The sequence below is a fragment of the Equus asinus genome, chromosome 7 (genome assembly GCF_041296235.1).
Source record: "Equus asinus isolate D_3611 breed Donkey chromosome 7, EquAss-T2T_v2, whole genome shotgun sequence".
NCBI lineage: Eukaryota > Metazoa > Chordata > Mammalia > Perissodactyla > Equidae > Equus > Equus asinus.
The window spans coordinates 596,238-619,012 of record NC_091796.1 but is presented as its reverse complement, the minus strand read 5'-3'; the positions used below and the strand labels follow the sequence as shown (position 1 = coordinate 619,012).

Genomic DNA, 22,775 nt, shown 5'->3' with positions numbered 1-22,775 from the left:
CGACCGCACGACCGCCAGTGCGCGGTCGCCCCGGCCAGCTCGGCGGGAACTGCCGGGCCTACGACGTGTCCAAGCAGCCCGCTCGCGGTGCGCGGACGTCCGCCCCTCCTCCGGGCCTGCCAGCCGGGGCAGCCGCGCTCCGGGAGCCCCCTCCCTGGCCCAGCCCCTCGGCAGGCGGGCGCCCGCGCGGACCGGGCTCACGTCCGGCCTGACCCCGCCGCCAGGGAGCCCGGGCACGGCCCGCCCCTCCGCGCCCGGTCCCCGGCCTCCGCCCCGCCCCGGGCTCTGCCGTCAGGCCCCGTCCGCACGCCCAGCGCGCGGCTCCTCAGGGTCACCCTGGAGGTGACGAGGGACCCGCGCGCAGCCCCGTCCCCTGGCCCCCGAGGCAGCTCCCAGCGGCGCGCCAGGGCGGGAGGCCGCTCCACGCGGCACGTCGGCAAGGCGCCTCTGGGACGCCGAAACGCACGAACGCGAGCGACCCGGCGCCCTCCGCCCTCTGACCCCGGACGGCCCGCGGCAAGCCAGGAGCGCAGCTCCACGACGCCCGCGTTGCATGCCGGGACCAGCCGTCTAACGACACGGAATACCAGCGCCTGATCGGGCTGTGGGACGGCGGCCCGCGTTGCATGCCGGGACTCGTAGTTCTCAGGACGCCAGGCCTGAGCGCGTGACGGGCGGGGCGGTGGGACGGCGGCCCGCGTTGCATGCCGGTAGCCGTCGTCCCACGACGCCGGCGATCCCAGGGCAGATGGGGCGTGTAGCGACACTGTTCCCGCCGGGCCCACCCCGCAGGCTGGTTCTTGGACGCTTCCGGTACCCGCGGCCAGCGCAAGGCCTCCCGGGCCCGCGCGGGCGTGTGTTCCCGCGGGCCCCTCGGCGCACGCACGCATGCGGCGTCACGTGACGTCGCACGCCGTCCCGGAAGCCGGCGCGGACCGGGGCGGCGGGTGGAAGCCGGTGCCGGAGCGGGTGTTGTAGCGCCGCCGCCGCCGCCTGGGCCGCGTCTCCCGCCCGCGATGGGCGCCGGACCCTGAGCCCCGCCCGCCGACGCGTTTTCTCAGCACCCGCCGGCCGCGATGGAGCCGCCGCCCGCCGCCCGCCGTCCCGCCGAGGGCGCCCCGCCGGCCGCCGTGGCCGAGGTGCGCTGCCCGGGCCCTGGGCCGCTGCGCCTGCTCGAATGGAGGGTGGCGGCGGGCGCAGCCGTGCGTCTCGGCTCCGTGCTGGCCGTGTGTGAGGCCGCCGCCTCCGCGCAGTCCGCCGGGCCCGCTCCTGCCCGCGCCGGCTCTGGGGGCTGCGTGCGCGCAGAGCGCCGGCTGAGGTCAGAGCGCGCCGGCGTGGTGCGGGAGCTGTGCGCGCAGCCGGGCCAGGTGGTGGCCCCCGGGTGAGTGGGGCCGGCGGGGAAGGAAAAGGAGGGCATCCCGGGCCGGTAGAGAGGTCTGGAGAGGGTCCTGACCAGGAGAGGAGCGGGAGGGACTGGACAGAAGTCCCGCACCAGGAGAGGGGATGGGGCCGGGGTCTGCAGGGGGTCCTGACCAGGAGAGGGGCGGGAGGGGCTGGACAGGAGTCCCGGCCCAGGAGAGGGGATGGGGCCGGGGTCTGCAGGGGGTCCTGACAAGGAGAGGGGCGGGGGGGTCTGGACAGGAGTCCCGGCCCAGGAGAGGGGATGGGGCCGGGGTCTGCAGGGAGTCCTGACCAGGAGAGGGGCGGGGAGGGGCTGACAGGAGTCCCGGCCCAAGAGAGGGGATGGGGAGGAAGAGGTCTTGGATCAGAAGTGATGGGGCTGAGGTCTGGAGGTCGTTCCAGGCCAGGAGAGGATGGGGCCAGGGTCTGAAGGGGTCCTGGCCCAGGAGAAGGTTGGGTGCCGAGGTGGGGAGGGGTCTTGGGCCTGGCTCTGGGCAGGAAGGTGTCCCCAGGACTGCAGCGGAAGGGGCTGCACTCGGTGTGCATCTGTGTGTCTTTCTAAGGCCGGATGACAGTCACTACTTGTTGTTTTACCGGTCGGAGGCTCTGCCTTTGCAAAGGTGGTGAGCCACGAAGTTGCACTCTAGGAAACAGTGCAGTGCTGTCGTCCTTCTGTAGCAGGCGTCTTCCCCACCCTCAGACTCCGTGTTTGTAAGTTAAGAAAACTCAGCCAGCTCCGTGCTGTCGTCTTGGCATAAACCGGGAGGGAGCACGCCTCTAGGTTCGAGGAAGCTGTGAAGCGTGGCTGTGATCCTGGCGCAGTTCTGCATCAGCTCGGGAAGGGGTGCAGCCTTGCACAGGGAGTTCAGGGGACGCAGAAGTACCCCTTCCCGCGGTGGGCTGCAGCTCTCCCTACGTTGCTTTTAACCTCATAAAGGGACTTTGTTGTTTTTTTTGAAGTGTGTGAACCTGACAGCCTATCCGTGTGAGTTTCCCAGTGTTGTGCTCTGAGGTTAGGTTGGTGTGTTGACAGGTGTGTGCACGTGACTGTGGTTGTCATTGTCAGGAGTGGAAAGCCAGGGTAGTCAGCGTTCCCGTCTGTAGAGGTTGGTGCGCAGCTTTTCTCTGCTGGGCCCCAGTGCAGCCTGGGTGCTCAGTCCCCTTTCTGCCCTCGCTGGCCCTCCTCTCGTGGTGCCACTTGCTCTGGCCTCTGCTTCTCTCCCTGTGGCCTGCACTGACCCTCTGGCTGTTGAGCATTTGCTCCCCACCCTTCACATGGCAGCTGATGACCAGGATAGGATGGGGTAGGACAGGCCTCCACCCCAGCCCTAGGAGCCCAGTCCTTCATTCAGTTTTCCTGGCTCATGGTTTGGACAGAGCCTGGGTCCTCAGCCTTTCGCTCAGGCGCCTATGCTTGCCCAGTGAATGCAGGTGGAGTGGAATGGGGGCTGCCTTGAGCGGCACTCTCCACCGGAGCTGTCTGCCTGACCTCTTGGGAGAGAGGGGCTCACTGTGCCATCCGTGTGACACTGTGGCGTCCTGTCGTCATTACTTTGAAGTCAGATGTTACCTGACCATCGCTCGGGACCTAATGAGCTTATAAACCCATCAACTCATAAATTATGGAGGTGAAGCTCAGTGCTGGTGTGTCACTGTGTAGAAAACCCCTGAAGTGGAGAGCTTTTCTCCCCGTCATTCTCTTCCTCTAATTGTATGGAGAAGGCTGCTGAGGCCCAGACAGGGCAGCGACAGGTGACAGCTGGTTAGTGAGAAACTCCGCGTGCAGTGCTTTGGTCCCATCAGCTGATTGCAGGAACCTGATGCATTAATCTCACCGTCAGCCAGGTCCTAGTGTGAGCAGTTTTCTTTGCGTGTGTTTGTGTTGAGGTCCTAGGTGTCTCACTGTGGTGGTTCATCACTGGCCTCCAAGAGTCTGCCGAGTGGTCACATTTCTCCTGGGATGCAGGTGCGAGTGGGAATGAGGAAGGCACCAGCACAGAGCCAGGCTCCCCTGGCTGGAACTGTCTTTGCCATCATCATTCTGTCGCCAGCAGGATGCATCCTCACCGCATCCAGTTATTCTCCAGCAATGAGCAGTCCTGGGAACTTAGAAACCCTGTGTCTGGGCGTAGTTGAAATGATTGCCCTGTTACCCCTGTGACCCGTGATAGGATTGTACGTGTTTGTAGTGTTTCATGCTGTCAGGTAGAGGTGGGCCTCCTCTTATTCCACATACAGGAGGGAACTGAGGTCCCGTGAGGTTTTGACATGTGCAGCACCTCACCTTGCTGAGTGCTCTCTTGTTCCTCCTCCGTGCTGTCTCTTCCTTAGGTTGCACTTCATCCAGAGGGTCCCCGTGGGGGCAAGTAGATAGAATGAAGGTATGTGTCTGTTTTCATAACATCTATGTGGGTTAAAATTATTTTGATTTGAAAATATTGTGACAGGGCACCGTTTGTCAGAAACTAAATCTGTTAGTTATTAGTTTACCTGATGATGTCCTTCCTCCCCACCTGTCTGCTTTTTTGTCTGTCGTCATTCACTGGGAGACACTGAAGTCCCCAAAGGAAAGGAAGCTACATAAAATAATCAAGGGGGCCAGCCCTGTGGCGTAGTGGTTAAGTCTGGCATGCTCTGCTTTGGCAGCCTGGGTTTGCAGCTTAAGATCCCGGGCGCAGACCTACACCACTTGTCAAGCCATGCTGTGGCAGCATCCCACATAGAAAATAGAGGAAGATTGGCACAGAGGTTAGATCAGAGCTAATCTTTCTCAAGCAAAAAAAGAGGAAGACTGGCAACAGATGTTACTCAGAGCGAATCTTCCTCACCAAGAAAAAAATCAGGGAACGAGTCTGGTGATGAGTAAGGACCGACACAGGAGAAGACTGGGAGTGTCTGCATCCTTAGTGGACATCTGACCAGCTTTAGTTATGCTGTGTACCCTGTCTGTCTGCAGGAAGAGTGTCTGCATCGGCCGGAGTTTACGGTGAGCGCTGCTGGAAAGCAGGGGAGGATAACTGAACAAAATGAAAGTTGCAGCCTGGCCGTCTCCATTGCTCTCTGGGCTCCAGAATAAAGGAGCTGGATGAACATGTGCAGAAGACAGCCTTAAATTAGTGCCCATTTTAGGGTTCCAGACTTGGGTAGTGAGGGGTTTTTAAATTCTAAACACGGTTCGGTCAGTGCAGTAAGGTGATTGTCCAAATAGGTCTTGCCTTGGAGCAAGGACATTACTTTCTCGTCCTGATATCAAGAATCCTGACAAATCAGTAGACTCTTTTAGTTAAATCACCTTACCCCTCCCTGTTGACATGTGCGCTATTTAAAAGATTAGTTGGTTTAAAAGACATTTATGTCTAAAACTGAGGAAATTGTCACTTTGTTTACTTGAACCCATTAAACTTAATCTTTACTTCAGAGGGATTTCTGTTTTGTCTTTCTCCAGTTTTCCCTTAGAAAACCATTGGCCTTGTCACCCTTAGCTCTGTGTGTGTATACAATTTATCTTTGCTGCAGTTGTTTTGGTTTTTAGGTGTCTTGTCTAATCTTTTAAATAAAAAGTCCTTTGAACCAAATGGCCTTTGAAGTGTGTCTGCCTAAAAAAGGACTTGTGGGTTTTAGGAAATTGTAGTTTGCATTATCAGATTTGTCTCCATGTTCGTGTTTTCTTTAAAGTTAATTTTAAAGTGTGTCCATGAAATTAAATATCTAGTTAGTAGAGTGGGCGAATCTTCAACTTCGTATGTATTTTAAAAGACAATGCACAAGTACTGATATTAAAGCTAAAAATAACAACAGCAAATGTAATGTGTCACTTGTCTCAGAAAAAGTGCTTTTTATATTTAGGGGAGTGAGAGTCTAGAAAAAGAATAAGTCAATTTCAGAGTGTTTGTGTAACGTCTTAGAAGGTACATCTATTTCCTAAAGGTTGTAAGTAGGTTTTAAATATAACTCGTTTAGCGTTTTATGTTCACAGAATTCCTCATAATTTCCAGAAGAACTTGAGCTAAATTTTAACCTATTTAATCTCTGTATTGTTTTTTTCTTCTTCTCCCCAAAGCCCCCTAGTGCATAGCTGTACATTCCAGTTGTGAGTGCCCCTGGTTGTGCTATGTGAACACCACCTCAGCGTGGCCTGATGAGCCATGCCGTGTCCACACCCAGGATCCGAACCCACAAAACCTTGGGCCACTGAAGCGGAGCCTGCAAACTTAACCCCTCGACCACTGGGCCGGCCCCCAAACTTTGAATTTTAAAAGAGGCTCCTGGTTTTCTTGTGGTGCTTTTGGTTGTGTGCTTTGGTTTGGAGCTGCTGGCTCCATGCTGTCGTGATGTGTTTCGTGTGCTGGTTCTAAGTCTGTGGGAATGATGGAGTTCGGTCCATTGTGTATGTTAACTGATAGGTGTGTGCATACTCCACACTGCTTTTCATATGAGCACGGCGTGGGGATGGTGCTGCTTTTTAAGGCTGGAAGCATTTAAATTTGCTGGCATGTTATTTTGAAGAATTTCACAGCCCTCCAGGTTGCGGGCTGGAGACACTGCAGCACTGAGGCCCTCTGAGCTGTTGACCCAGCAGTGCAGGGGAGTCTGGGTGCATGTGGTTCCACCTGCTTTAGAAACGTGTTAGGAAGGTAGAGTTTGTCAAGTAAGTCACCCTGGAGCACCCTGGAAGGGTGCACAGTTCTAAGAGCGCTCTGTAGGCTTCCTCTGCAGCGTCTGTCCTTGGTTCCATCGCGCTGGGAATGGCCCTCCTAGTCCTGCCCTCCCTCGCTTCTCCTTCAAACGCTGGGGCCTTTTCTCTTAGAACCGCAGCTTCAGAGCCCAGACCGGAGCAGGCCAGGGTTCTCTGCAGTGGCTTTGTCCTGGCTCGGGGTGTGTCCCGCCCCTTGCCCAGCTTGACTGATGGGGGTGTGTTGATGACCGTCTCCCCACCTCCCGCAGTACTTGCAGACAGAACACCTACACATTTAGCTCCTTTTTGGACACATTTTCAGACTTAACGGAACCCTGCAGGAATAGTACCAAGAGTTCTCAAGAGCTGCACACAGATTTCCCAGATGCTGACATTTCACCGTGTTTACTTTATCCTTCTCCACCGTTGCACACGTTATTTTTTTTCTGAAGGTGAGGCGTTAGTTGCAGGCAAGATGTCACTTTACCCCTGAAGACTTTGATTTCCTAAAAACCAAGACATTCTCCTACCTAGCCGTGCTGCAGTAATCAGAAGCACAACAGCTCTGGCGCAGGGCTCTCTTAAGCTCTGTGGTTTCCGTGGGGGGCTGTGACGTCCTTTGTAGCAGCAGAGTCTGGGTCACGAGTGGGATCAGGGCCGGCTCCGTGGTCTCCTGACCTGGGGCAGCGCCTGAGTCTTCCCTCCTCTTCCTGTCCTTGTTCCTCTGTCCTGGGGCAGCTCCTGAGTCTTCCCTCCTCTTCCTGTCCTTGTTCCTCTGACCTGGGGCAGCTGCTGAGTCTTCCCCTCCTCTTCCTGTCCTTGTTCCTCTGTCCTGGGGCAGCTCCTGAGTCTTCCCTCCTCTTCCTGTCCTTGTTCCTCTGTCCTGGGGCAGCTCCTGAGTCTTCCCTCCTCTTCCTGTCCTTGTTCCTCTGTCCTGGGGCAGCTGCTGAGTCTTCCCTCCTCTTCCTGTCCTTGTTCCTCTGTCCTGGGGCAGCTGCTGAGTCTTCCCTCCTCTTCCTGTCCTTGTTCGTCTGTCCTGGGGCAGCTCCTGAGTCTTCCCTCCTCTTCCTCTCCTTGTTCCTCTGTCCTGGGGCAGCTGCTGAGTCTTCCCTCCTCTTCCTGTCCTTGTTCCTCTGTCCTGGGGCAGCTGCTGAGTCTTCCCTCCTCTTCCTGTCCTTGTTCCTCTGTCCTGGGGCAGCTCCTGAGTCTTCCCTCCTCTTCCTGTCCTTGTTCCTCTGTCCTGGAGCAGCTCCTGAGTCTTCCCTCCTCTTCCTGTCCTTGTTCCTCTGTCCTGGGGCAGCGCCTGAGTCTTCCCTCCTCTTCCTGTCCTTGTTCCTCTGTCCTGGGGCAGCTCCTGAGTCTTCCCTCCTCTTCCTGTCCTTGTTCCTCTGTCCTGGAGCAGCTCCTGAGTCTTCCCTCCTCTTCCTGTCCTTGTTCGTCTGTCCTGGGGCAGCTCCTGAGTCTTCCCCTCCTCTTCCTGTCCTTGTTCCTCTGTCCTGGGGCAGCTGCTGTGTCTTCCCTCCTCTTCCTGTCCTTGTTCCTCTGTCCTGGGGCAGCTGCTGAGTCTTCCCTCCTCTTCCTGTCCTTGTTCCTCTGTCCTGGGGCAGCTCCTGAGTCTTCCCTCCTCTTCCTGTCCTTGTTCCTCTGTCCTGGGACAGCTGCTGTGTCTTCCCTCCTCTTCCTCTCCTTGTTCCTCTGTCCTGGGGCAGCTGCTGTGTCTTCCCTCCTCTTCCTGTCCTTGTTCCTCTGTCCTGGGGCAGCTCCTGAGTCTTCCCTCCTCTTCCTCTCCTTGTTCCTCTGTCCTGGGGCAGCTCCTGAGTCTTCCCCTCCTCTTCCTCTCCTTGTTCCTCTGTCCTGGGGCAGCTCCTGAGTCTTCCCCTCCTCTTCCTGTCCTTGTTCGTCTGTCCTGGGGCAGCTGCTGTGTCTTCCCTCCTCTTCCTGTCCTTGTTCCTCTGTCCTGGGGCAGCTGCTGAGTCTTCCCCTCCTCTTCCTGTCCTTGTTCCTCTGTCCTGGGGCAGCTCCTGAGTCTTCCCCTCCTCTTCCTGTCCTTGTTCCTCTGCCCTGGGGCAGCTGCTGTGTCTTCCCCTCCACTTCTTCTCGTTGTGTGCAGTAGTTTTGCAGAGCGGTGGTCAGGCCACAGTGTCCACTGGGCAGGAGTGTCTCTGGTCACCCTTGTGCTCTGAGCAGCCTGTCCAGTGGCACATGGCTTTGGTTTGTTCCTGGTGTTGATTCCTTGGTCAAGGTGGTGGCTGTGGTGGAAAATGACTAATTTTCCTGATGTAAGTATCTCTTCTTGTGAGAGATACTTTATTACTCAGTAAGTGTCTTAAATTCTCATCAAACTGTCACCCACCATTTTTGGCACTTATTGATGATTCTTGTCTGAATCTGCTGTTTTTGTCAGGATTGTCCAATGGCAGTGTTCTCGATTCCATTCCTTCTACTCTTCTTGGTTGGCTTTCTTCTGTAAGGACAGTTAGTTTATCCTTGTGGACTCGTGGATTCATGTTTTATTCAAGGATTATAGTCCATTGCTATTATTTGCCTTGATGCTCAAGTTATCCCAGATTTGGCCAGTGGGAGCCCCTTCAATCTGGCTCCTCTGACAAGACCTGGGCTCACAACATGCTCTCCTCTTCCCCAGGACACGTCCACACTCAGGTGCCAGGGGTCCAGAAGGGGTCTTGAGCTCCCCCGGTCCATGAAGGGAAGAGGAAGGCTGGCTCACCCAGACCCAGCACTTAATAGCTACCACCTGACGAGCACTGAGTTCAGACGCTCAGCTCCCTAACACTTTGCTCTTTCTGATGCACCCCTCACCCTCTAACTTTCCCATTAGAGAGAGCAGACACGAAAGCTGATAGGTACAAAAAATTCAGGAGGCTTTGGTACTTGTATATTTTGGGGAAAATAACTCATTTAGAAATTGCATTTCATGATTTTCCTGTGGATTTTCTTCAGGGACAAACGAGGAAGTTCACATGTATTGGTGACTGGATGTTCTGGGGCTGGTCTCCTTGGTTGAAGCGCTGTTTCAGAGTTCACGACGTGTTGCTTCCTTTACGGTGTGCTTGCTGTTTAGGGGTTGAGGGTAGAAATACTCAGATCCACTCAGTGCCTTTCATCCTTGGTTGTGTGAGTGTCTGCAGAGAAGAAAAGTGGGAACATCTTGCACTGGAAAAGGCCATTGCTGCTGCGGCTTTCCTAATCCCTTTCCGTCTCCCATGGCCACGCCATCTCTCTTTTTGAGAACGGTTTAGCCATTCGCAGACGCAGAAGAGGTCTTCTGGGGTAGTGTGTACTCAGCTCTGACCCAGAAAGGCACTTGGAGTGATCGTTTCGTTGAGACAGAATAAAGTATCCTTCCCCTCCTTAGCTTAGACTGCATGTTTCTGAGATGCTGCAGCCTGGGCCTCATGCGATCATCAGTGAGGGGGCAAACCGTTGGTTGCCTGGGCCACACATCTGAGTCTTCTGTGAAGGACGCAGGCCATCACGGGCTGCACTTGGGCAGTACCGTGTGTGTGTGTGTCCCGTGGAGTCCATCCAGCTACAGCTCTGAGCCCCAGGCATCTCCTGCCATCCTCCCAAGCTGCAGAAAGTCCAGCAACTAGGCTTGACGGGCAGTCGGGTGTGCAGACCGCACGCAGCAGTGGCTGGTGGCAGCGCACAGCGTCTTTATCTCTAGGGACAGTTGCCTGGAACACATCTGTGAAGACGTAGGCCTCCTCCCTGCTTTTGAGTGGAGATGGCATTGCATTTTTCTTCACCTTCTCTCCCCTGAGCCAGGCAGCTGTGGCGTTAGCCTTCCCTTTGGATTAGTTTATGAAGCAGTGGGTTTCCAAATGTGCTCTTACTTGGGCTTCAGAGCTTTGAGCCACTTTGCTGGATAGTAGCACATTTCTGACTCAGATACTCTGAGAATATTGTGTAGCACTTTGTTTTGCATTTGGCCGCTTGTATACCACCTTCTCTTCCCCTCAGCCTCCCTGTGTGTGGACTCGACCCTGGGGTTAGGGTGCTGAGGTCCTTGTCTTCAAGAGCTCGGTCCCAGGAGGTGGGGGCGATGCAGCTGAGTGTGGGCTTTGGAGAAGCATCTGGGGAGAGCAGGTGCTTATTGTCTTAGGTCATGTTCTGTGCTGAGCCCACCAAGACATTGGGTGATGTGGGACAAGGACTGTCAAGGAGAATAGATGTTACTTGAAACAAGGCGTCTTATGAGAGATCAAGTTGCTCTGTGTGTTACTCATGTGTTGCTTAAATGTCTTGCTGGCCATGGTCCCACAGCATCATGATGGAGTGAACACCTTCGCAGGCTTGGCATAGTGCTCGTTTCTGTGTGAAGTCAGGGTTCAACATTCAACACTCTCTTCAGGTCCTTTTGGGTAATTTGAGTTGTCCCGTGTATCTTTCATGAGCAGGGGCCTCCCTCTGGATGTTGCCTGACTGTCACTGATCACTGTCCTGTTGGGGACGGTTGCCTCTAGAATGTCGAGGACACTCAGGCTGCGTGTAGCTCTGGATAGTCCACCAGGAAAAGCTTATAAACCAGCACCATCTGTCTGTTATCTGCACTGGGGTTTGCTGTGGGGCATCCTGTGCAGGGTAGGAGGCTTAGCATCCTCAACCCCCACCCGCTGGATGCCTGCAGCCTGCCTCTGAGTTATGACAACCAAAGATGTCACTAGATGCGGCCCGGTGGGAGCACGTGCAGCTGCCTGAGCCCTGATCTGCCCTGTTGAATAAGACAGGCCAGACCTTTTGACCCCAGCACAGAAAATGACATGACTTGTAATGTAATCAGTACGTGAAAGAGTTTTAGAGAAAGGCACGTGTTTGGTCTGCATTGCCAAGTGTGTACACTGTGGTTAGGCAGCACGTGTGTCCTCGCTCCCACCTGCCCTGGGTACCTGCTGACAGCCAGGCTCTCCCTGGGTCTCAGAAACACAACAGGGCCGTAAATCCCTGCTCCCTCGAGGACTCTGCGTCTGGGGGGTCTTCAAGTTATATCGCATTGGGAAGGGCCTGCCAGGTGTCATGTAGGGCACTGGGAGCTGAGAAGACTTCCAGGAGGAGGTGTAGCCCTGGGTGTGGAAAGATGCTTGGGTCCTTCGGATAGAAGGGTGAGGCAAGGGTAGTGAGGAGCAGGGTGGGGACCTCCAGCAGTGCTTGGAGGCACATCATTGGCCGAGCACTGGGTCATGGTGACCGTGGAGTGGCATAGTGAGGTCCCAGGGGTCTACAGGGTGACAGAAGGGCTGCTGCTGTCCTGACTCCAGCTGTCACACTGGGTGACACCCCCACCTTAGCCTTTGTGTGCGCTCTGCGTGGGCTTCCGCCCTGTGTGTGATGCTGGCTGCGGGTGGGGTGATGTCCCACAGAGCAGTGTTGAGTGAATGGGTGTTCGGGGGATGGAGAGCGGAGGGGCAGCGGCACCAGCCCCCTGGCAGCTGGCCTGTGCGCTCCTCTGTGTCTTGCTGTGGGTTCTGCCAGAAGGCCTTTTTGGAAGGTCACCAGCAACTCTCAACCGCCAGTCTGTTGGCCTTGGCCTCGTTTGTTTGTAATCAACCGGTGCAGTGCCCGACTTTTAAGTTTGGTGAGTTTTATTGAGCGTATGGAACAGCAACCCACAGTCAAGATGTGGACATCTCCCTCCCTGTCCAGGCGTCTGGTTTCTCTGGGGACGTTGAACGCTGACGCTCCCTTTTTTCCTCAAATGTCCCCTCCCTGTTTCTCTTGTGGGCCTGGCTCTGCAGCCTCTGTGAGCACTGATTTTTTTTTTTTTTTAATTGACATTCTTTCTTCTGCCCATCCCTTAATTGTTGGGGTTCCCCAAAGGCCCATTGTTGTCTGTTTTCTCCTTGGTGGTCACGCCCTGGCCTGGCACACAGCCTGTCGGGTCTGTGGCCCATCCACATCCGGTGTGCATTCAGCTGAGGCACCTATGCCTCCCTTGCTCCATTTCCAGGCGAACTTGCTGGTCTTGTTTGTATCTTGCTCCTGTTTGTGTGCTCTCTCCTTGCCTGTATCTGGTCAGCCGTCAGCCTGTAGGTTTGTTCCAGGGGTGTGTGGGAATGTCTGCGTTCCCACCTGGTTCAGGCATCCCCTGGCCCCTCCCACCTCCGCCAGCCCAGTCAGCGTCTGCTCACCCGCTCCTGCTGCCCAGGCCCCTCGGTGGAGCCCTCCTGTGGGTCCTCATGCTGCCATCCGCGTCTGGACCTCTGGTCTCAAGTCCGCTGCTCCCTCAGTCCTGCTCTCAGCCGGGAAGCCTGAGGCCTGGTGCACCTCCCCTGTGCCCCCGGCCACGGCTCTTCCTCTTTCCGTCACTTGTCAAGACCCAGATGTCGCTCATCTGGGGCTGTCCTAGAAGCTTCCTTCCACTTCAAGTAGAGCTAGTCATCTAGAATTAGTGGCCCCACCCACTCTGGGTTCCCGTTGAATCTTAATGACCTGGGTAAGACAAAGGTTTCTTAATAAGGACACAAAAAACTTGATAAATTGGGCTTCATCAAAGTTAAAAACCTGGTGTTCAAGAAATACTTCAAGAAAATGAAAAGGCAGACCACAGGCTGGGAACATGCACGTCAAGGAGCGCTCCCAGCGGGTTGTTGGTTGAGCTGGAGACACACCCAATGTCCTTTCAGGTTAATGTTTTTAGGGGAGATTGGTGAAATCCTCCTAGTATATTTTTTCAGAATCCTGGGAAAATATCCCCCAAGCCGTAAGTTTTAGTTTAAAAATAAATGAAGTGAATAAAAGGCAAACTGTCGGTGTGTCTCATGCTGTCAGCTGTGCCCGCAGAGGAGAGGTGGCATCTCAAGGCCAAGCCACCAGGTCACACACGCCTGAGCCCAGAGTCCTTCCGTTACAGTGTTCTGTGGCCTGCGTGTTCTTACATGATAGTAGGTCAGCAGAGCCTGTAATTAGAATGTCAGCAGCATCAGCGCTTTTAAGACCTTGTAGGTTGGTGAATGAACCAGCTTACTCTGTTTCTCGTAAAACCTACCTCCAGCATGCCAAGAGGCAAACAGCAGATTTTTACCAGGTTCCAGAGGGCCCCACAAGCTCCACTGACAAATGCTCCATGGGCTCCATTAGCAAGTGATCGAAATACACCTTTGATGACTGTCAGGAAAGCTCCTCGGGTCTTTTTGCCGGCTCTGCTGGTGTAATCCCAGACAGTCTTGCCTCGTCTTTCCCCGTATGCGTGCGGGAGAGCAGGGCAGGCGAGGAAGGGCCCCGGTGGGGATGGAGTCTGAGTGACAGATGGTTGGATAGGGGGTCTGGAAAGGTGGGTGAGACCCCGTGGACTGCGGTATGCCCTCACTGCAGCAGGAGCTGTGCGAGGCGTCCTCGTGAGGCCTGGGGTGGAGGTACTGCATGTGGTGGACCAAGAGACCCATACCAGGCGGCCACTGAGGGTAGTAGTGGGTGGGATTAGAGAGGCAGAGGAGCTCCTGTGTGGGACTCGGTGGGACTGAGTAACTGCAAGAACTGTGTCTGGGCGAAGGACTTGAGGTGCCCAGGTGGAGGCCAGGGTTTTGGTGTGGATGGGGTGCTGCGGAGCCACGTGAGTGCAGAAGGCTAGTGGAGCCAGGGTCCCGAATGCCAGCTCTGGGACCAGAGGCACGAGACTCAGTGGTGAAGGCTGAGGAAGTACAGGGTGCCCAGAGGAGGTGGACAGCGAGCCGGGCAGGACTCCCCTGGCACGGGATCACCAGAGGCCACGGCCAGCGGCAGCCTGGAGCAAGGAGGTGTCCTTGACCAGATGCCGTAGGGAAGGGAAGGTTGCTCAGGGGAGCTGTGTGTGGTCTGGTGCGGGGATTTGTCCATTCCTGTGTATATTTAAGATTGGGGAAATTGAGGCAGATTTTTAGGTAGAGGTTTAAGTGGGGTTGAGACAGGGGAGAGCATGCCGCAGGGAGAGGGGATGGACTGACAGAGCGTGTTCCTGGAGAGCTCAGAGGGGAAGAGGTGCCACCTGCCATCGGACCCAGCACCGTGATGTGGGGCTGAGCCCGCAGCCAGGCTGGGGATACACTGTGGATACCGAGGCCCCGGGCCCTGTCCAGGGGTACTGGGTGACTGGTTGTGAGCAGTAAGGACAGAAGGGAGGGGAAGAAAGAGGCTCCTGCGTGGCGGAGGAGTGTTGCCCCCTGGTTTGCGGTACCAGTTGGGGAGCTCTGTCAGCCCATGACAATCACTTGCAGCCCAGCGGCCTCCAAGGTATGCTGGGGCCAGGAGAAGGGATGCACAACCATCACTGGGGGTGAGGCTCTGACTGGTCCTGACTCTTTGGACTGCGGAGAGTGTCTCTGTGTTTTGTGGCCTGATTTTGTGAGGAAACACCCTGCTGCACGGACTCTGGCCTGACTTGTGGCCCGGTGCTGGGGTCTGAGCAAGGCTCAGCAGGGTTGACAGTCCCCATGGTACTGCGTCCTGGGCCTGTGGGGCACTGACTCGCTGGGCGCTCTGATCGCACAGCCTTTAGCTTCGTATGCCAATTGGCTGCCTTCCAAGACTGCTGCCAGGCGACCAGTGTTTGATGGAAACATACAAAGAAAATAGTAATTTCTGTGTTTATAAAAAGTACAAGTTTTACAGTAGTCCTGTCAGAAAACGTAGATGAATCAAAGCCTCTCTCTAGACTGAGAGGTAACAATCGTGTGTTACTCGCTGGTGTTATACCAAGTTGTTCCTTGTTGACGTGACAAAGCTGCACTTTTTATAAATTGTTTATCAGAAATGTAAGAGGATCGCGTATCAATAGTTAATGCATTTTGAGACACTTTGCACGTTATCCCCAAGTCTGAAGGACGTCCTTAGTTCTTTCAGCTGCGTTGTCTGCAGTTTCGTTGTTTTACATGAGAGAGACCCATGGGTGAAAAGGCCCTTGGTTTGATAGCCAGAGGAGCTGATGTGGCCTGCCTGGAGTCACGCGAGGGTCCCTGGGGGGCTGGAAACTGGGCTGTCCTTTCCCGCCAGAAGTGTACTTCTTCCCTTTCCAAATGTGCTTGTTTTCATCCCTGTTTCTAGAGCCGTTCTGGTGCGATTAGAAGGATGTAGCCACCCCGTTGTCATGAAAGGCTTGTGTGCTGAATGTGGCCAAGACCTAACCCAGTAAGTACTGGCAGCTCAAGAGCGAACACACGGCACCTCGCAGTGTTTGAGATAAGATGACTGTGCGTGCAAGGAGATGCGGTGTTTGAGGGCAGGGCGAGGGGAGTGTAAGGAACCCAACTGCAATTGCACATGGCAGACACCCCTTCCCATATCTGGCCATGAGCAGTCAGTCAGTTTCTGGCTTTATTTCTTTCAGTTCTAAAAGCACTGAGTTATGTCTGAGGCTCACCCCAGGTGTGGGAGGAAAGTGCTGGTGGGTTAAGATTTGTTTCTTGTCCCAGCCGAGCAGACTGTGCATCCCTTAATGTCTGGAGTGGCCGTCCCAGAATGCGGCCTGTACTTCACGATCCCCCAGCCCCCGTCCCGCACCCGCTGCTCGGGTTACCCTCATTTCCACCTGTCAGGCCTGGGGACTCTTCTGTGTTTTCAGTTTGAGGGCCTCTCTGTTTCATTGTGACCATCAGTTTGTTTTCAGAGAACTTTGTGAATGTGACTGTTACTTAGGTTTTTCCCAGTTTTCCTGTCTGTTTTCAGACAGCAGAGGATATTTTAGCAGGGGTCAACAGTCAAATTCTGCGCTCAGCTAGCAGTACACATCAACTAGAGTGTGAATTGAAGTCCTGTCACTTTCAGTTCAGTGTGCTTCCTGATGCAGTTCATCAGTTCCAGGCCTCCATCTCACCCCTTCTCGCGTCCACAGGTTGCAGAGCAAGAACGGGAAGCAGCAGGTGCCACTGTCCACGGCCACCGTGTCCATGGTGCACAGTGTCCCTGAGCTGATGGTGAGCTCCGAGGTAAGTCCCCAGGTGTTTGAGAAGACGTTTCCTGGGGACAGTGGGGAGCATCTACGGGACGTTTGGGGAAAATGTCAGATGTGCTGTGGTCGTTATTTCTAAGATAACCACTGGGGGGTTGGATGGTTTTTGTGGAATGTGTTGTCTTCCAGCAAAACCCAAGGCTGCAGCTTGTCTCTCTTTCTTTCCCAAACTGCTGCTGCGCCCGCTCCGGTCAGAGTGCCGTAGAGTGGTTTGGGGCAAATGGCACTGGCTCTGGGCAGCTGGGGTGTGCCTGCCATGGCCCCATGGGTGTGTAAACACGCAGTGGGTTCAGCTGGCAGGGAAGATGGTACAGAGGGTGGTGAAGGACATCTCTCAGCTTCTTTTTGTTTTTCTTAATCACCTTATTTTGGATCCAAATATACTTACTTTGTTGTTTTTCTTTTTAACTTCAGCAAGCTGAGCAGCTAGGAAGGGAAGACCAGCAACGACTGCATCGAAACAGAAAGCTGGTGCTCATGGTCGACTTGGACCAGACCTTGATCCACACGACGGAGCAGCACTGCCAGCAGATGTCAAACAAAGTGAGGGGCCTCGGTGACATTTGGGGGCTTCTGCAGGAGCTGCAGACTCCTTCCCTATCAGCCCCGTCTGCCTGGGCTCCGCCATGGGCCTGTACTCTGAGGGGGTGCAGGGGGCCTCCATGCTGGTCCTCGTCAGGAGGTACCACCAGCTCACGCTCACCTCCTCATTCACTGGCTCCCCTTGTGTGCCGGGTCCACACGTGGCCGTGTTAGTTGGCAGGGTTTAGAATTCTGAGACCTGGAATTTGTTGTTCCTCCCTCTCAAGGTAGAGTGGAGGGCAAAGGAGGAATGGTGTTGGTGGAGAAGACGAGCTGATTTTGGATGCCCTCCGGGAATATCTGGAATACTCGGGGTGGGAGGTGCAGGTGGGTACCTGGGTCTGTACCTGAGAGATGTGGGCTCGGGATAAAGGCTGGGTGTCACCTTGCATGGATTCTCCACGGAGATGGAGAGAAATGAAGGGGTCAAGGACGGAACCCTATTTAAGGACACTTAAAACTTTCCCACATTTCAACTCTGTCTTCAGTACAGAGCCCGAGAAGTTGGATTTCTGGGCATTTCAGAAGGCTTTGAGTGCCTGTTACAAACGGCTCTCCAAAGGGAGGCTGGTGCGGCTTATACTCTCATTAACTAGCGAGGCCTCACCACTAAGGTCATCACTTTTTAGCCCATAGACTCGTGCTAGATCTTGGGTTTTCAGCATCTACAGATCTCACCAATTCCTAATTGTGACCGAGCACAGCGAGAAGGTGTACTCTGGGGAAAGAGGACTGCAGCCGGGCTGGGCACAGGAGGCAGTGCAGCCAAGGCCAGCAGGGCCATTGCCCCAAAGCCCCTCGAGGGTGCGACCCCTGGTTGACAGTGTGATAGTAACAGGAGCTGTCTGGTGAAGACAATTCATTGACAACCACGTGTCATCAGTTTTGTTACAAACTTTATCTGAAAGAAATTTTGTCATTTTCGTTTGGCTTAGTCTGTAAATCAGCTGATACAGACGTACGTACAAATCATCTGCATAAGTCCCTAATGTCGTAAAAATCGCTTTACTTTAACTTGCATCATCAGTGCTGTGGAGATGATTCAGTAGTTGTGGTGGGCAGTGAATTTTCTTCTTATGGCTGAAATTCATTCCTCACCCACAAAACAGTTTGCATTTTTTAGTTGTATTAGTCATTTGTGTCTGTCATGGGGTCTTGTAGGGAATATACAGTGTTCTTTTGTGTGATGTAGGCTGGTAGTAAATACTTTGTTTCATTCATAACAACTACTCTGCTTACTCGGTATCTTAAAGAGTTCGAGGACTTTATGCAATAGTTTCGACGGGTATGTACCAGCGTATATTGCCACAGCTGTTTCTGGGTTTTATTGTGCCTTTGAAGTTGGGCATTTTTAATTGGTTTATGAGACACTTTGAACGAGTTAGAACACGCCTGTTTCTCAGCCTGTGTGGTCTAGAAGGTGAAGGTGTCTGCACTTCTGCTTGGATGGCCCTCAGCTGTTCTTGCTGGCTTTAGTGCACCTCTGCCCGCTGGCCCAGGCTCCTCTGCTGGGCTCGTTAACAGCGTAATTACAGGGCTCTGCCTGATACTCAGGAGTGCCCGACCACATGTCATGGCTCCTGAACCTGGATTCCTGCTGGAGACATCTAGAAAGACATATTTATTTCTTAACTTTGGAGATCTGAACTTGTGTTTTTAAGGATGTTTATGTTGCAAGTTTTGCACTTTTTAACTGTTGAGTAGGGTGAAATTATTTATAAAATTTCATGCTCCTAAATGTTTTAAAAGGATGGCCCCTGAGGGGTTTAACTGATTTAGAGCTGGTGAGAAATTCAGTAGGCCTAGAGGGTTGTGCCTTTCTTCTTCAGTTCTTTAGAGCGTTTTTACTGAGTGGGGTTGGCCCGGTGGTGCAGCAGTTAAGTGCGCACATTCCACTTCGGTGGCCCGGGGTTCGCTGGTTCGGATCCCGGGTGCAGACATGGCACTGCTTGGCAAGCCGTGCTGTGGTAGGCAACCCACATATAAACTGGAGGAAGATGGGCACAGATGTTAGCTCAGGGCCAGTCTTCCTCAGCAAAAAGAGGAGGATTGGCAGCAGATGTTAGCTCAGGGCTAATCTTCCTCAAAAAAAAACAAAAATGGAGCATTTTTACTGAGAAAATTGATAAACAGGCTGAAAATGTTCAGAGTGTAACTTCCTAAGGAAAGAAAACTTATTTGCTTGTTAATCGTGTGCAAGCAGGTCGGTACAGACATACCTCGGAGATGTAAAATATGCAGTATCTGTGAAGCACAATAAAGTGAGGTATGCTTTACTACTAATTTCATCTGTCTCCTAAAGATGGTCTCTAATACTGTTTCAGCATTTGTGTTGTGGGTGTGAGTTAATAAAACTGTCTTCACCTAGTCCATGAGTTAGGCTAGGTTATGTGGGACTGTTTGGTTTCCTTTCATCAGTAACTCAGGAAGACACTGTCAGTAGATTACTGGAGATCTCTTCTAAGCAGTCTGCTGTGTCTCTGTTCCTTGACAGTGCTAGTGTTTGAAGAAACAAAGACGTGTGTGACGTCACTCAGATACCGCTTTATCCATCATCAGACAGACTGTCAGGAAGGAGGAGGGTCTGCTGCTGTCGGCATAGCCCCTTGGTGAAGCCCACAGCAACTGGCTGGCTACCTTAGTTATCCTTAGACGACTAAGATACCATAGTTATCATGGGTAGTTATCATGGGTAGTTTCCATAGGGAGTTCCTGTATTATCATAGGTAGTCATACTGTGGTTCGCTGTCATAGGGGGTTACCATGGTTATAATAGATAGTTGCCGTAGTTATCATAGGTAGTTACCATAAGGTGTTACCTTTGGTAGTTACTCTGATTTCACAGGTAGTTACAATGGTTGTCATTGGTAGTTACCATAGGTAGTTGTCATGTTTGTCTTTGGTAGTTACCATAGCTGGTGGTTGTGATTTCATAGGAGGTTGCCGTGGTTGTCATTGGTAGTTACCGTAGGTAGTTGCCGCAGCAGGAGATTCCGCGCTCACTCTCGTAGAGTTCGTGTAAGGAAAGCATTGTGCTGCGTGAGTTTAGTACACTGTAGATCGACTCCTCGTCTGTGACAGTAGAGTGTGTATGTGCAGCTTTGGGGGCAGGGTGTGGAAGTGCTGTCTCCGTGGCTCCTTCCTTCTGACTGGGCACCCCCGTTCTTTTCAGGGCATATTTCACTTCCAGCTGGGCCGGGGCGAGCCGATGCTGCACACCCGTTTGCGTCCCCACTGCAAGGAGTTCCTGGAGAAGACCGCCAAGTTGTACGAGCTGCACGTCTTCACTTTTGGCAGCCGGCTGTATGCGCACACGATCGCAGGTGAGTGGCTCTGATGCTGTTCAGTTATCCTGACTGAATTGAGCATTGTGTGGCTCTGAAACACTTAAATGGTGTTGACAGTGGGTTTGGTTTATTTCTTATTTTCAATGGTGTTTGTTGGAAGATGAAGAAAAAGATCAAGAAGCTCTCCCAAACTAAATTTCAGTATTAGTTACAGCTGGCAGTTGGGGGTGGCAAGGCAAGATTCAGTCTGTGCAGGGCACAGGTAGACAAGAATGGCTGAGCCCCTCACCTCCTGGGAGGGTGCTCCCCACTCTGCAGGGACCCTACAGGCCGTCACTGGACATGTTCCAGTCCAAACGGCAGGCTGCTGTCTGGTCAGGTGCACACTGCAGGCCAGTTTGGAAGTTGGTCAGGACCACAGATATGTGGGAAGGTAGAAACTTACTATGTAAGTGTGCTTAAAATATTTTATTAATTGGTTTGGAAATAGTTCTGGAGCCATGTTGCTCATGCTTGTTTGCACTTAACGCTTGAAGTACAGACAGAAGGGGTAGCTCCTGTCTGGGAGTGAGCAATGTATGCTGCAGCCTGAGCCTTGTCTTGGTATAGACTCTGAGCTGCTGTGCCAGCCGTGTGCGTGCAGCATGTGTGCACAGGAATCCCTTGGCCACACAGCATTGCCCACTGGTGACAGCTCTGGATGAGGATGGAGTGTAGAGCATGGGCTTCACCCTGCCCGGGGACAGTTGGGCTCCGGCTTCTCCGACCCATTCGTGGACATGGACACTCGCATCATATTATATATGGCCACAGCTCCTTAGTATTAGTCACAATGTAGTTAAATTAAGTACTTTCAAATTCAGATGTCTTTACAGGTTACTCTTGGTCTTTTCTTGTTGATGGAGAAATGAACTTGGAAATTTTGAATCCCCCTTTAGCATTTAGTGCCTTTATAGGAAACTTTAATCATGAACACGTAAGCAGCATGTTAAAGTTAATTCATCTTGTAACTAAAGTCAACATACCTGCCTTTAGTAGGTTTATATGCCTGCTGTGTGGCTGCCTGGGAGATGTGATCTGAAGACTAAAGGAGCTACTTTCTAGCATTCTCGTACCGGTGAATAAGCAGCACCCCCTGTGAAGCAGACCCCAGGGTTAGCCCTGGGCCAAGTGATGGCTCGGGCCTTCCCCTCTGGAACCTTTGCCTCTCTCTAGGACTTGATTAGCAATGCAGTGGAGTTCTAGTGAAGGTAATGCTACCTGAGATGGAGGTGCCCGGGGAGGGGTCCCTGGAGTAAGGTTAGGAAGACATCTGCACAGCCCGTGGACCCGGGGTGGAGCGTGCCCTCCCGAGGCTGTTGTGAGCAAGGCCTGCCTGCGGGCAGCTGAGCCTTCTCCATTTCAGGCTTTGAAATGTACTTTAGACTTCCCATGTTCCACCGTGTCCAGACAAAGCCATCACAAGGCAGGTGCAGGCCAGTGTCCCAGTCAGGGGGCTGCAGAGACCCTCAGCAGAACAGCACTGTGTTCTGGGGACCCATGGCTGCTCTGTGGCTGCCCCCCAGTACTGGCTGGGACGTCAAGACCGAGGATGTTTCACACACGGAGGGGACTTGGGAGAAAGTCATCACTCAGGATGGACGCCCTGCGTGGCTTTGAGAGAGGGCTGGGGGCGGGGCGGGGGGGGGAATATCCCTGTGTGGTGGGCTTCAAGGAGTTTGAGCTTGGTATCTACACGTGATCATAGCATTGGAAGGGATCAACAGATTGTCCAGGTCCTGTGATAATTCACACAGACGACAGCGGGAGGCCCAGGCTTTCACTGGTCCCTGACCGCGGTCTTTTTGACAGCCGTGGTTTTTCTATAGCTTCCTCTCTCTATCCACTTTTGATTTTGGAAGTTACCATCTTCACAGAATGTGTATTTTTAATATGATTAGGATGGAACTGTAAAGAGGTTTAGGTGCTTTTCATTTATTGTAGAAACACTAAATTGTATTAATAAATTTTGGGTTTAGCCACTGAGCAGCTTCACTGTTCACAAAGAATTACATTCTGTAAGAGCGAGCATATTCTGTTAATGAAGTGCTCATGACTCGGTAATCCCAAGGATATAAGCATCTGGAGGTTACTGTATAGAGTGGTCCCCAGGGAGACCACATGGACCCCCAGGGCAATACTCGTGGCACAGCTTGCGAGAGGACTTTGAGGTGCACAGACTTGTTTTAACGGTGGTGTGTGTATTTCAGCCAATAGTAGAAATCAATAAAACCTGTGTATTCGATTGGTGACTTGTAAGACAGCCTGTTGCAGAGGGTGTGCAGGGTGTGGATGGCACAGGGAGTCGCTGATGGGCCGCCAGTCTGATGAACGTGGCAACTAAACATGGTGGGGACACACGTCACGACAGGAAGCTGTGCTACTGTGTCTGTGTGTAGGCAACACTAATGGGATTTAACCTAAAAGTCTTGAGAAAGCCCAGATTATACTGTGAGCGTGAGTTTAAAAGTGCTGCCAAGGTGTCCAGCTCCCCCTCCACAAGTGACTGAAGGTACAGGGTGACTGCACGTGGTGGCACAGCCAGAATTCAGCTCCCAGCTCGGGTCTGCCACCTCTGCTCCAGTCTCTGGGCACCTTTTGGATCCTGGCCCCCTGTACACAGCGTGTGGGTGGAAACTATTTGTTCACATGTTTATTGTGGGTGGAAACTATGTGTTCCTGTGTTTATTGCCCCGCAGACTCTAAGCTTCCTAGGGAAGTGATACTGAGCTTTGTTCATCCTGTATCTTCTGTTCTTAGCAAAATTCCAGGTAATGTTAAATTCATTAAACGTTTAACGAGGGTATGCCCTTAAACACGTTAAAATAAGAAAAAAGGAACCAGAAGTGAG

At 53.2% G+C, this 22,775-nt stretch overlaps 1 protein-coding gene across 5 annotated transcripts in view; it reads left to right on the top strand.

Moving 5' to 3' along the window:
* The first annotated feature begins 915 nt into the window (after window positions 1-915).
* Window positions 916-22,775, top strand: part of CTDP1 (CTD phosphatase subunit 1) — an 81,195-nt gene continuing 59,335 nt past the window's right edge. For 4 of the 5 annotated variants that reach the window (XR_011504343.1, XM_070512810.1, XM_070512808.1 and 1 more), the window contains exons 1-5: window positions 926-1,381; window positions 15,113-15,196; window positions 15,900-15,993; window positions 16,431-16,559; window positions 19,771-19,921. Coding sequence is in view for 4 of the 5 variants with exons in the window: in XM_070512810.1 (XP_070368911.1) it covers window positions 1,077-1,381; window positions 15,113-15,196; window positions 15,900-15,993; window positions 16,431-16,559; window positions 19,771-19,921 (763 nt within the window). In the remaining variant the exon portion in view is untranslated. Of the gene's footprint in view, window positions 1,382-15,112; window positions 15,197-15,899; window positions 15,994-16,430; window positions 16,560-19,770; window positions 19,922-22,775 lie in introns of all 5 variants that reach the window. The other variant, XM_070512809.1, reaches the window with a different exon arrangement.